Source organism: Rutilus rutilus (genome assembly GCF_951802725.1).
Source record: "Rutilus rutilus genome assembly, chromosome: 14".
NCBI classification, from domain to species: Eukaryota; Metazoa; Chordata; class Actinopteri; order Cypriniformes; family Leuciscidae; genus Rutilus; species Rutilus rutilus.
In genome coordinates, this window is record NC_140219.1 from 6,531,402 (window position 1) to 6,545,920 (window position 14,519).

At 37.4% G+C, this 14,519-nt stretch overlaps 1 protein-coding gene across 1 annotated transcript; it reads right to left on the reverse strand.

The window, feature by feature from the left end:
* Positions 1-6,300: 6,300 nt before the first annotated feature.
* Positions 6,301-13,582, reverse strand: kcnk4a (potassium channel, subfamily K, member 4a). Its single transcript, XM_084431302.1, has 8 exons — positions 13,485-13,582; positions 12,529-12,655; positions 11,918-12,146; positions 11,108-11,222; positions 10,874-11,034; positions 9,673-9,859; positions 8,126-8,262; positions 6,301-7,231 (listed from the first exon to the last, which is right to left on the reverse strand). Exons 3-8 carry the CDS (start codon positions 12,104-12,106, stop codon positions 6,386-6,388), a joined length of 1,635 nt encoding a protein of 544 aa, XP_084287428.1. The 5' UTR covers positions 12,107-12,146; positions 12,529-12,655; positions 13,485-13,582; the 3' UTR covers positions 6,301-6,385.
* Positions 13,583-14,519: the final 937 nt, after the last annotated feature.

The following is a 14,519-nucleotide window of genomic DNA, read 5'->3' on the forward strand; positions in this document are numbered from 1 at the left end:
GTAGTTTGTGGCCATACATATAAATTCATTTAATGCTATCCTAGTTTTTCAGGTAAGTTGTCATCCCGGTATCTGAGAGCAGTTCTGGTTCTTTGCACATCCAAATTTCACCAAGACAGATATGCTGAATATGCAAACTGCAGCACAAAATGTAGTGCAAGGAAGCCATGATCCTAAATGTGATAGTCTAGACATTTTATGGGGCTCCATGTCCACATATCTTCTTCCAGAACCAAATCAACTTCAAATCAAATACTTAAATTGAGATCTTTGGCATTGCTGATTGAGTCTTTGTTTGTCTTTGACTGAAGCGGAGTATGGAAAAGTAAAATAGAGAGACAGACAGATATTCTGGTAGTTCATGGATATAAACAGGAAGATTCTTCACCATAGCAGTGTGTGTGTGTGTGTGTGTGTGTGTGTGTGTGTCTGTCTTACAACAGACTCAACAAAATCATAGATACGCTTTTATGGGGAGGATGTCAAACAAATTCTTTATCGCATTAAAAATATTTCACTATGCCCTAATTATTATAAAACTACATGCTAAATTATAACCTCCACAGCAGTTACTAAATTACTTGTGAATGCATACATGAATATAAAAATAACTTATTTATAGTTTTGATTTTATATTTATAGTGATGGTGAATGTTGCTTCACATCTGCATTACTATATATAAAGTTAATGTAAAGCTTTAGCTTTCCACCGATATTGCTCAAAATAGGGCTTGAAATTATTAAAGATAAACTATGTAACTTTTTTTGTTCAAAATTAACCAGTCCATACATCATCAATCCTACTTCCAAAAGGTGTTTTCGTCTTTATGTTTATAATTTAGAACTGCAGGATGGTTTTCGTGGGAAATTACGTACATACGTCACTCGCCCATGTATCTGTAAATGTAGAGAAAAGTTGCTCTGGATACTTTGGCGTGTGTCTGGTGTTGGAGTGGCATAGGTTAGTTGTTGCAACGAGTGCGAAATGTTGACATGGAGCAGCTAAATCTCCAACCTCCAGAGAATCACCCGTTTGAGAACAAAAAGGCGCTAAACAGAGGAAAATCTGCTGGCAAAAAGAACGAGACAGAGCTCGTAAAAAAAACAAGAATCAACATTGGCTTGGCTTTTCAGAGATGATGAGAACTGAGGGGTTTGAAATGCTGTTTCACAAGTTTGTTTGGCTATATAATCTTTAGGCTAGTAAAGTTCAACGTAGTTGTCTTACTGTCCGCGGTGGAGGGGCTCTACTAATGCTTGGAAGACGCGTATGGTAGCGAGATGCTTAAATTATGTTGCTGAAGTTGGGGAAGTGGAGGGATGCCAAAACAGCTGTACTGGAATTTATTTAATAGGAAATTCTGTGTCTATTAATGGGTAAAGCTACAGCAAGTAGCTACAGTCATGCAGAGCCGAAGCACAACCAAAACTATGTTCCTATGCAAAATGCATGCAGTTTTGTTTTATAACCACAAGAGGGCAAAAAGTTACATAGTGTACTTTAAAAAAAAATTATACATTTAGCAAACATATTCAATAGTTTTCACCACAAAACATGGGATTTGTATGGAAGCTTGTTTCTGCCACGGATTTGTGCGATATGAGTCGAGTTGAGAGATATAAACTTGCAATTGTGAGTTAAAAGGCAGAATTGTGAGATAAAAAGTTGCATACATTTTTTTCCGGTTTTAGTAAAGGACATCATATTTGTGGAATGTGCCTAAATATTACTGCACTTGCCAGTGGGGGAAATTCAGAAAGAGAAGAACGGAAAGCATTTAGAGAGGCTAGAACTGATTTGAATTAAAGTATTATGTCATTTAGGGTGTAATTCGTAAGACTCGGGTTCCTGGCATCTCACAACATGAAGAGACGTTGGTGTTATTGAAATGTTTGACCCGTAATGCCCATCTGCGGATGAGCGCTCAAGCCAAAAGTGAATCATGGCTTTAAATGTAAACCGTAGCATGGAAACACCAATTAAGTGGTTACGAAATGACTTCATGTCATCTTAGACAACTTCATAGTCAGATTTTGCTTTTGACTCGTTATTGTTGATGGTGGAAATTTAATTTGTTTTGACTTTTCTTGCCACTGTCTATATAAATGTGGTCTTTAGCTAATCAAAAACAGCAATATTGACCCTTCAGAAGTACAAATTTTGTGGTCTCACTCGCTGTATAAAAGAATAATAAACTTTAATTTCCCTTTTGTGGTGTCACAGAGAAGAGAAGCAAATCATTCTAGAACATTCCTCTAGATAGAAACCAGCACACCACCTCATTGCCAATGTATTTGTATCCTTTCAATTCATAATGTGATATCACCAACCACACAAATGGAAATGAAAAAATCAGAAAAACAGTCATGGAATTTATGATCTGTAATGTAATGTTCGTGCCGTGAAGCTGATGAGAAGTGAAGTGTTTTAATGTGTTAAGATTTTCAGAGGTTACGTTAACATGTCTTGCATCCTGTTTTTTACATCAACTCCCAAGACAAAAAGAAATTTGAATATTCTCTGCCAAAATATCTAAACTGTATCTGCTTCAACCATTCTAAAAGCAACAGCTGTTATTGATTAGTCTTGAACTCTAATAAGTGGAAAGTATATTGCAAATGTACTTGAAGACCTTTTATGGCCAGTTATGTCTATGAGGTGGTCTGTACTTAATACTGTACCTAATACATCTTTGCTTTAGCTGTTATATGTTGTTTGATGTACCATGTCATAATCATCTATATGCTACGTACAGCATACAGCAATGAGACAGACTGGCAGAGAGCATGCCAAGACGCATGAAAGCTGTGATTGGAAATCATGGATTATTCCACCAAATATTGATTTTTGAACTCAAAACATTAGTATCATGTTGTTTAAAAATGAATATAAACTTGTTTTCTTTGCATTATTCGAGGTCTGAAACCATGGCATCAGTTTTGTGATTTTGACCAGTTGTCATTTTCTGCAAATAAATGCTCTAAATGACAATGTTTTAACTTGAAATTTTATAATAAAACATAGAAATGTCCATTTACTCAAATAAATAATAAATCCAGAGAAAATGCTTATTTTTCAGTGGTCTCTTAAAGGTAGGGTAGGCAATTTTCGGTGAGGCTAGCAATAGCGAGCTAGCTTTGAAAGCATGAGATCACACCCTCCCTTCAGAGCGCCTCCAAAGCCCAGCCTCCTTCAAAACACATGGATGCTTACAGCAGGGAGCAAACAAAAGCGTCACACGAGAGACACAGTTAAACTACCTCATGTCTCAAACCACATAACATTAAAATAATAATGAACATAAACAGCTTAAAGAGATCCTTCCACAGGTGATACACATTTTGACCACTTATTTAGTGATTGCTTTCAGGATGTGAAGAGATTCAACCAGCATAACAAAATATGTTTCTGGAACAAACCACCCACCCTGTCTTTAATTCATTCCAGGGATGTTTTTTATTCAGTTACTCCATTATGATAAATTATATTTTACATATCTGAATTTTCATTAACACTAAACTCCTTTACGTGTTTTCCCACACCACACATCAATGTGTCACTTCTAAAGCAAGACAACGCAAACATTTTCACTCAGAAATCGATTGCAGTCACGCTCGCGGGTTACGTAAGTAAACAGCTTCCGGTTTGAGACATCAACGTTGTGGGTGTAGAAGTTGTGTTAGGCGGGGCTGAAGTGCAGAGGTAGAATTTAAGGGTACATTGGAAGCCCTGCGGAAAAGCTCCTCTGTAAACCGCCACCATGTGTTTGTCCTCTTCCCTCTAAATACCCCCTTCACTCTGCAACCAGCATTTATCCCCCACAGCCTGGGCCTTACAAAAGCCATTCCTGGAGCGGTCTCACGCTGGGACATATCGTTACTCGCTCCCTCTCTCATTCGCCTCGTCTTCCCACACCAAGGGCATTTAAAATCTCATCTAGCTCCTGCTGTGAAAGTTTACCATCTAAACGGTTTCTTTTTGTAAACTTTTTGTCTGTGTACAGGCTGTAAAATATGTTTGGATAGATGTAGATGTCCGCTCCGGGAAGGTAAACATTGTGTTCAGAGCGGGTCCGTGCGTGAATGTTAAGCCACAAGCTGCAAATATAACATTTGTACAAATATCTGAATGATTTAAGGCTGTGTTGCGCCTCTTTTAGGCAGGATACAGATTTGGAAAGGATTAGCCCATATCAGATAACCACAAGGGGGCGCCTACTTGTGTCTGTGCTTCAATACTAACTGAGAGCTGGAACTATTGTACAAACCAGCCAAACCGTAAGGGCTGTAAGCCCCTTCTGGTAGATGTTGTAACTACATCCTCTAACCAAAAACATCTTTTCATTGGCCCTTCAAAAGTAGCTGTGTTCTCTGCAAATAAATTGTTATTATTATTAAAAATAATAATAATAACAATAAAGGTTTGCCATTTTCCAGGTATTATAGACAGTTGTCAAAGAAATAGCAAGAAGGATCACTCAACAACCACAACTGTTTTTTTTGTTTTGTTTTTTTGTATTCATGACAATAAAACTATAACCTTAAACTTTGGCACACAAATAAAATGACATTTCAATAATGTGCATCTTATATCAAAATGTCTCTATTTGCTCAGAGTTGGCTATATCATGCAAAATATCAAAAGTGGAATTTTTATTAATTGAAGAAATGCAGATTAGGCAAGGCACTTATAAACACTGCTAAAATATAACGACATTGATGAGTTTTTGGTTAAAAAGCAGAATACTAGCCTATTACATTTCCATTTATTAAATATTTTAATGACTATTATGTGACAAATGATCACTGTGATAGTGTCTTAAAGGGATAGTTCACCCAAAAATTACAATTCTGTCATTAATTACTCGTTCCAAACCTGTAAGACTTTCGTTCGTCTTCAGAACACAAATGAAGATATTTTTGATGAAATCTGAGAGCTTTCTGTCCCTCCACTGACAGCTTCACAACTACCACTTTGACGCTTCAAAAAGTTCATAAAGAGTTCGTAAAACTAATCCATATGAATCGAGCGATTTAGTCCAAATCTTCAGAAGAGACTTGATCGCTCTATATGATGAACAGAATTTAGGCTTCTAAATTGTGGCTTCTATCAGTGAACATAAAGAGAATCTCATCCGAAACTGCTTGACGCATGAGAACAAACCTCTTGTGGAAAATCAAACGTGCTGCGAAACATGGGAATGAACCTCATTGGTTCTCGCATGTCAAGCGAACATGCTTGATCTTCCGTTTACCACAACTAATGTGTGAGTTGAACAATGTTTATATGTGAATAAAAGCCTAAATTCAATCTGTTCATCATATAGAGCGATCGTGTTTCTTCAGAAAATTTGGACTAAACCACCCAATTCATATGATTTAGTTTTACGATCTCTTTACGAACTCTTTGAAGCATCAAAGTGGTAGTTGCAATGGAGGGATAGAAAACTCAAATTTCATCAAAAATATCTTCATTTGTGTTCTGAAGATGAACGAAAGTCTTACAGGTTTGGAACGAGTAATTAATGACAGAATTTACATTTTTGGGTGAACTATCGCTTTAACCAGTTCAATCAACAAATGAAAAAAGAAAAGATGTTTAATGTGGGTGATGTCACCTCAGCTTCATCTGGAAATCGATAGTCAAGGCAAGCAAATTGCATTGTGGGATAGGGATATTTAGGGCATATTTCAGCAAGTGTTGTAGGGCATCTGGGCATTAGAACTTATGCACAATAAACATTTAAAAGTTTGAAGTCAGTAATATATTTTTTTCTAAATAACACTTTTATTCAGCAAGGACGCATTCAAATGATCAAAATGACAGTAAAGACAATTACACTATGTTACAAAGATGCAGTATGCAGTTCTTTTGAACTTTCTATTCATCAAAGAATATGAAAATATGAACAGTTTTCAGCATTAATAATAATAAGAAATGTTTCTTGAGCAGCAAATCATCATATTAGAATGATCATGTGGCACTGAAGACTGGAGTAATGATGCTGAAAAATCAGCTTTGACATCACAGCAATAAATTATGAATTAATAAATTAAGTTATTTGCAATTAAATTGCAAAACTATTTTACAACATTACTGTTTAACTATATTTTTCTAATTAAATAAATGCAGCCTTGGTGAGCATAAGAGACTTCTTTCAAAAACATATATTACCAAAGTCCCTTTGTGATTCTATATATTTTGATATTACTGACCCCAAACTTTTGAGCGGTAGTTTACACACTGCAGAAACAGTATGCTATTCTGAACAAAAGCTGTTTAAGCTATATTTACATGCGTATTTGTGATGGTCTGCATCAGTTATGTTTGGCATCTTAAACTGTGATGTGTAAAGCAAAGAGCCCTTGGCCAAATGTTCATTTCTCAGGTCTGAGGTGGAGGGGTCGGAGTGTGTGCTGGGGGTTGTAGTTCACAACTGATCTCCCTCTGTAGTCCAATAGGTTGCGAGCGGGGAATCTGTCTCTTCATACTCCTTCTCTTGGGTTTGCGTTTGCGGTTCTGTCCGGCTGGTTTGACACGATCGCTAAGAGCGTCTGAAGACTCGTCGATGTACGCCAAGTTCTCGCCAAAAAAGTCCAGAAGGGAGGGATGGGGCGGACTGCAGTGGTCAACCACGATGACAGGAACATCCTTTCGACTTTCCAGTGATCTCTGAGACCCCTCGGCTCCAGATTCCAGGTCCTCTGAGTTAGGGGAATTGGACTCATATTCCGACCAGGATTCTGACGGTGTCTCGGATTCAGAGACTGATCCTGATCCTGATTCAGATTTTGAAGGGGACGTGGACATGGCTCTGGACCCGGGTCTCGATAGTGATTTCAGGTCTACCCGTGAGATGGATCTTGACGCAGGTCCTACGGTCAGCCTCGATCCTGGCCTCATCTCATACGCCCCGTCTAACCTATACCACGACCTGGATCGGGACAGCACTTCAGACCTATTATCAGACCCTGGGGTATACTTACACGACGGCCATCCGAGGATCAGATGTCCGTTCTCTCTGATGACATCGGCATCGAGGGAGATTCCATGAGCCAATCCTGCCGCGCTCAGTCTCGGGCGGCGATGGTGGCGGTGGCGCTTTCTTCTGCGTCTCCGCTGGAGCTGAAAGCGGTCGTTGAGATCCAGTGGCACTGGAATACGGAAGTCCATGGACATGTTCTGGATGTTCTGAGTCCAGTCTGTGGCATGAGCTCTCAGCTCCTCCATCTAGAAGAGAAATATAGTACCATTAAAACTAATTTATAGGGGGAAAGTGAGAATAAACCCTGCTTTTTGAAATACAAATAGTAAAAAGGTGTGTTAAAAACATGTACAAAAATGTTGCCATACTATTTGTTGGACAAATCCTAATCTCACACACTATACACTTACCGTTCAAAATTTTGGGTTCAGTACGATTTTTTTTTTTTTTTTAATCAAAAATACAGCAGTATTGTGAAATAGTATTACTATTGAAAGTAACTGTTTTAATATATTTTAACATGTAATGTTTTCCTGTGATCAAAGCTGGATTTTCAGCATCATTACTTCAGTCTTCAGTGTCACATGATCCTTCAGAAATCATTCTAATATGATGATTTGCTGCTCAAGAAACATTTCTGATTATTATCAATGTTGAAAACAGTTGTGCTGCTTAATAATTTTTGTGGAAACCGTGACAATTTAGTTTTTTCAGAATTCTTTGATGAATAAAGTTGAAAAGAGCAGCATTTATTTGAAACAGAAATCTTTTGTAACACTTAAAATGTGTTTACTGTAACTTTTGATCAGTTTAATGCCTCCTTGATGAAAAAAGGTATTTTTATTTTTATTTTTATTAACAGTAGTGTATATCTCACATACGATCAGTGTGCAAATTGGGATGAAGGCAGCCTAACTGACTCAAATTTGGTCTACTGATTAATCTGTTCATTTTTTTATTGTATTTTTTTACAGTAGAAAGAAAGGGACCTTCATATCAACATTTAAAGGAACCACAATTCATGTGGATATGATATAATATTTAGGGGTGGATTTATATTGAGTAGTTGGTACTACAATAATAGACCAGTGTGGAAAAACTGAAATGGATAAATTCATTGTTCATTCTCTCTGTCTCACCTCTGCACGCGTCTTCTTTGACAGCACTCTAAGCCAGTTCCCAATCATAGTGAGGATGGATGCAAAATATGCCAGACCAAACACGATCCACAACCACACCAATGGCTTGTACAGGGGTGTTTCCTCTCTTCTGTTCTCTGGAGAAGAGGAAAGAGAAAGGTAATGACACAGGGCTGGTGCGGCCTGGTGGTTAAAAGCTCAGGACTGGTATATGGGGAAGATTGAGCCATGATGATTAATCACCTTTGTGCTCATGAGCGAAGCACTTTAGCAGGAATATTCTGAGTTAAATACAAGTTAAGCTCTACCAATAACATACACTACTTGTGCTTGAAGGTCGGGAAGATTTTTAATGCTTTTGAAAGAAGTCTCTTTTGCTCACCGATTTGATCGAAAATACAATAAAAACAGTAATATTGTGAAATATTGTTACACTTTTAAACAGCTGCTTTCTATTTGAATATATTTTAAAATGTAATTTATTCCTGATGCAAAGCTGAATTTTCAGCATCATTACTCCAGTCTTCAGTGTCACATGATCCTTCAGAAACATCCTTGCTGATTTGATGCTCAAGAAACATTTCTTATTATTATCAGTGTAAATAATAATAATGCTTAATATTTTTGTGGAAACCATGATACTTTTTTAGGATACTTAGAAAAATATAATGTTTAAAAGAATAGACAACATTATAATTTCCTTTACTGTCACTTTTGGTCAATTTAATTAATCTTTGCTGAATTAATGTATTAATTTCTTACAAATAAACAAAAACAAACAAAAATGTATATAAATAACTGACCGCCGTGACCAGTAATGTATATTGGATGCTCTCAATTACCACATGAATCTGTTACAGGGGTGCGTTTCCCGAAAGCATCGTTGGCCAACTATGGTCGCAAGTTCCGTCGTTACCAATAGAGTTCAATGGACATTGCGATGAACTTGCGACCATAGTTGGCCAACGATGCTTTCGGGAAACGCACCCCAGGTCTGTTACAGTTTGAGGCCTCATTATCATTGACTTAAAAGAAGAAGATAATTTAGTCACTAAATCAGTATATGGACTTGAATATGGCATGACAAAATACTGACAAAATTTTAAGGACATCAAAAGACAACAAGTATGAAAAAAACGGTAAAAATGAACACAAACACTTCGGAGTTTGACTGTTGAATACATCTCATAAAAGTTATACAGGGAACACTGGATTAAAAAATGGACTGTAAGTCACTTTGGACAAGAGTCTGTTAAATGACAAAGTATTAACTAACATCTCAAACGATTCTCACAGATAAATGATTAGTGCATGCGCTGGTCTAATATTACAGCTATTACAATTAGTGTCTATGGCTTTAAAATACAGATCATTAGATGGTATAAATATCTGCAACGTCATTGCTGTCTGGACCACAAAACATCCTGCAGTTCCCGGCGTAATACAATCTTGAGTTCTTTAACAGAATTACCGTACGCTCACATGACATAGTAAACTAAATAATATGTAATGATTATTGTATGTAGACATGATAATTATCTGTGCACCTGCCACATAGTCCCCAAAGCCCACCGTGGTAAGAGTGATCACGACAAAGTACACTGCTTCCAACAAGCTCCAGCTCTCCACTTCCTTAAACACCATGGTCGGCACGGCAATGAAGACTAGGCAGCCAATCAGGATGGAGAAGACGGCGGAGATTACGCGTACACTGGTGGGCTTCACACCCTTGCGCTGTTCGGCAGAAAACAATCATGGTGAAAATGATTACAAGAAAGCAACATCCAGACAACTGTGGGATTATAAATGTAAGAATCAGTTTAAGATCTGCTGATCAAAAGTCCAAACCAAACATCACTTTAACTAGCATTTGGCATTCAAGATGAACATGATGGCATCAGTTTACTAATTAGATTTAATAGTTTCCAGTGAGGAGAACTATCTTCTTATGGAGGCCCTGTTTACACCTGGTATTAGGATGCGTTTTGGTCGATCGGATCACAAGTAGACGAGGATAAATACAGGTGTAAACAGGGTCTAAAACGTTTTGAGCTTGTCCACTTCTAGTTGAAAACGCAATTGCTTTCGCAGTGTAAACGTTCACGGGATCGAACAGCCACAAAAGATGCCTACTAATGTGTCAACATTATAGGAAGAGCTCTAGCCAGACAGGATTTAAACGTTGTCGTCTGAAGACCAAAGTTTGGTTTGAAGATGAAAAACGTCCCAAGCACAATGTTCTCTCACCATTCCTGATTTCTAACACACACTCACAGCGTTCGGCAGGTCTTGCGACTGTCAGTGTGTTTTATGTCGTCTCTGTGTGCATTCATATGTAAATTGTGTGAGCTTATTTCGTCCATTAGATCGAAAGATCTGAAAAATACCATGCATTTCCCCGCCCATAGACCCTCCCCTCCAAGAAATCAGGACAGAAGTGGTTGAAATTGGACAAAAGAGACAGATTAAAACACATTGATGCGATATGCCATCACTTACTGTTTTTTCTCTACATGCACATTATTAAAAATGATCAATAATTAGACTGACTTAAGTTGAACATTGACTACTGTCTTTTCAGAGCTGCTTTACAGAAGAATTTGTCTCATATTTGATGAAGTTTGATTCTGTTATTTATTTTCCTGTTTATCACTGTAAAGCTGCTTTGAAACAATCTGTATTATATAAAGCACTGTAGAAATAAAGGTGACTTGACTTAATCTGAATTTGTAATGAGAAGCCACTCACCAAAAACAAAGTCTCAACCCTTGCCACCGCTCTCCGCAGAAGGGTGCCCAGGTGGTCTCCAACCCCTGCTAACAGGATCCCAAACATGGGGATCCCCACCAGAGCATAGAATATACAGAACAACTGACCACCTTTCGTCTTGGGCGAGATGTTTCCAAAGCCTGGAGAAGTGGAGAACTTGTGAAATCAACCTCACAAGGTGATGATCTAAAGTGAAACATGTGTTTATCTCACCAATGGTGGTGATGATGGTACCACAGAAGAAGAAAGCATTGGATGGATCCCATCTGCTGGTATAATTTGATGTGCTTCTGGCGTCCACACCTGCCTCAATGGCATCAACCACTTTCTAAAGAGAAAAATGATGGATTTATCTGCGATGCTTCAGTGTCTATAGAGAATGGGAAGAATTATATATATATATATACACTAAGAATGATCAATATCTAGAAGAAGTAGAGGTCCTTGGACATATACTGTATATATATATATATATACACACACACTGTATATATATATATATATATATATATATATATATATATAATTTGAAATGTTGGATATAAGTTTTTTTGTTTGTTTTTTACTAAAACTGAAATAAAATTAAAGCTAAATAGTTTTTTTTTTTTACGTAATAATAAAAATGACAAAAGCACATAACAAAATTACTAAAATGTAAGCAAAATGTTTTTTTTTAAACTAAAATATATATATAAAGCTATTCAGTAACACTTTACAATAAGGTTTCATTTGATAACATTAGTTAACATGAACTAAGAATGAACAATAATTCTATAGCATTTATTCATAGAATGAATATTGGCTACTGTCTTTTCAGAGCTGCTTTACAGAAGAATTTGTCTCATATAAATTCTTACAGCATTTATTAATGATGAGACCTTTTTGTAAAGTGTTACCAGTTATTCAAAATATGAATAAATACAATAATAGTATATAAATCATATTTCTAATTTAATAAAAAACATTTCATTACAAATTCTATTATCAGCAAAGTTGAGTGATTTTCTCAGCATTCATAATGACCTCCATGAACTCTCTCAGACTGTTAGGCGTGACGCAGCTGTGGTTCTTTAGGAAAGCCATTTGAGACGTCATCAGCTCATGGTGAGCCAATTCCTCACTGGAGGACTCCAGCCAGCCGAACATCAGAGCTCCCAACACCAAATACAGCAGCACGGCTGCCAGGATGGTCAACAGCGTTGAGTACCGCATGGCTACGAGGGCCTGGTGACGTCAAACAAGATGCTGCATACTGTGGATGAACGTTGTGGAAACACTGACAATCATGTGTCCATCAGGTTAGGTGGAGCGAAGAGAAGAACGTCAAGGGAAATGGTCACAATGATGACATTATCTCTGGTTATCATGACAAAAGAATTTGGAGTCACTCAAAAAGTGTCATGAATCAAATATCTGAATGTCATGGCACTAGATAACAAAATTAAAAACAAAAAGTGACTTTTGATTGATCTTGAACTTCTTTTATGTGAAATGTTCAGCTTGAAAAGTGTTACATGTAACCTTTATTTTGTTATCTATTGCCTTGACATTAATTTTTGTTTAAGAGCGGCCTTAAGCAACAATATTTCTAAGGTCAAGGTATATGTAATAGAAAGCAGAGATTAACTATTTACCTTATGCAATAAGGTTTTCCAAATCCACCGTTTTCTCCTTCTCCTCCTCCATATCAGATGTTTACTGTAGTGGTTTATACGCTCTTCTTTTCTCCGTACAGCCTCTTTCACTGGCCCGCACAAAAACCTGTGAGAAATAATGGTCAAAAATGCTCTAGACAACCTGAAACTGACTCCAGATCAGCTTTGAGCTTTAGGAGGCTTGACCCAGTCCAGACACATAACAGGAGAGCGGTGAAGGCAAAGAGGTACTAAGAAGACAACACATGACGCCATTGAAACAGAACTTCTGGCAACGGTCTATGTAAACAGATTGTTTAAGGTCCTCTGACAGGATCTTGATGCTCACCAGGGCTCTCTAGGACTTGCTTTGTAGATGCATGGTTACCGTATATTATGGTACAAATTATGTTGTCACTTTCTGTATTTGCAATCAGTTTTATTTTACTGTGTTCTGTTTCATATTGCATTTATATGCACATAAATATACTTTTTTTCCCAGTGGAATAGAAATTTTTTATATGTTACTTTTTGCAAAGAACATTGAATGGTTACGGCTCTTAAAAAATGGCATAGCTGGGTATAAAAAAAAAAAAAAATTGTAATGAAAACAAAAACAAAAAAACGAAAATGAAAATAACTTTGGTATCACAGATAACAGACTTACATGTTTAAAATAGATGTTTAAAACACAGTGCAGTCCAACATATCTACTTCAACCAAGTACTGATACATAATAGGCTACAATTGCACACTATCTATACTACGTTTTTTTAATTCAAGTTCATTCAAAATGAATCTTCCAACTCAAAGGAAATTACTGTTGTTGTTTTTTATGAGTATTTGCAATGCAACAGGCACTAAACAGTAAGTGTTTACCTTAGGCTAGTATCTACTTATTCATTAAATGTGTATAATCCATTTCGAGGCATGTTCGTTAGGGAATGTTCTCTTACCTCAGCGCGCGGTTCCGTCGGGAGTGTGTGACGGTAAGGAGTTCCCTTTCTCCAGCAGAACACTGTGAAGATACATACACTCACTCATCAGGACTTTCCCCATTCCCAAGTCTTACGTGAACCTGCCAACAAGAGAAGAAAAAGAGCAGGGAAGAGACCGAGAGAGGAGGGGAGGAGAGAGCTCTGTTTGGCATAGACACAAATGAAAGCTGACAGTTTATTTGATCTGTTTCAAGTGTTTAACATTTTTGTTGAGCACTCTTCTCTCATCTTTCATCTCCGCTTTGTATGTAAACCCCTGTGGTATGTCGTGATTTAGATTTATTTTTTGTGCATATTATAAGCTCCGAGTCCAAAGGCATAAAAACTCAAACGGATTGGAGTAGTATACATTGTTGTTATGAAGAATACAAGTGAAGTTTTCACATAGTATAATCCTGGATGCTGATTGGTTAATGCATAGAGCCAGCTAAAGGCTTAAATGTAAGGTAGGCCTTTCCGAGGAAAGGAAATGAGGATGCACAAATTAGAAATGAGAAGCACCCACAGTCACAAAGAGCCACAAACCAACAGCAGCCTCATTTACCAGTTCCTCCTCGACCAGAACAAGCTTATGCTGCGTTCACACTATGTCCCAACCGTAATTACGATGGCAACCCCTGACGCTCGTGCCGTTCCCGTCCTCAGACTCATATTTATGCGTTTCTACACCATCAACGGCGAAATGAATCTGCAGCAGTCAGGTGGTACAAGCAAGAGCTCTGTAAGTTAAGTTCATTATTATTGTAATGTTATGTGCTTTGAGACATGAGGTAATTTAACACCGTCTCTAGTTTTGTGACACTTTGCAGACTCTGCTGTGTGTGTTGTGTTGTGAAGGAGGCGTGGTTTTGGAGACGCTCTGAAGGGAGGGTTTGATCTCATGATTTCAAAGCTAGCTCGCTATTGCTAGCTTCTCTGAAATTGCCTACCCTACCTTTAAAAATTAATCAAACATCAAACATGAACAATAATAAATGCACAAAAAATAACATT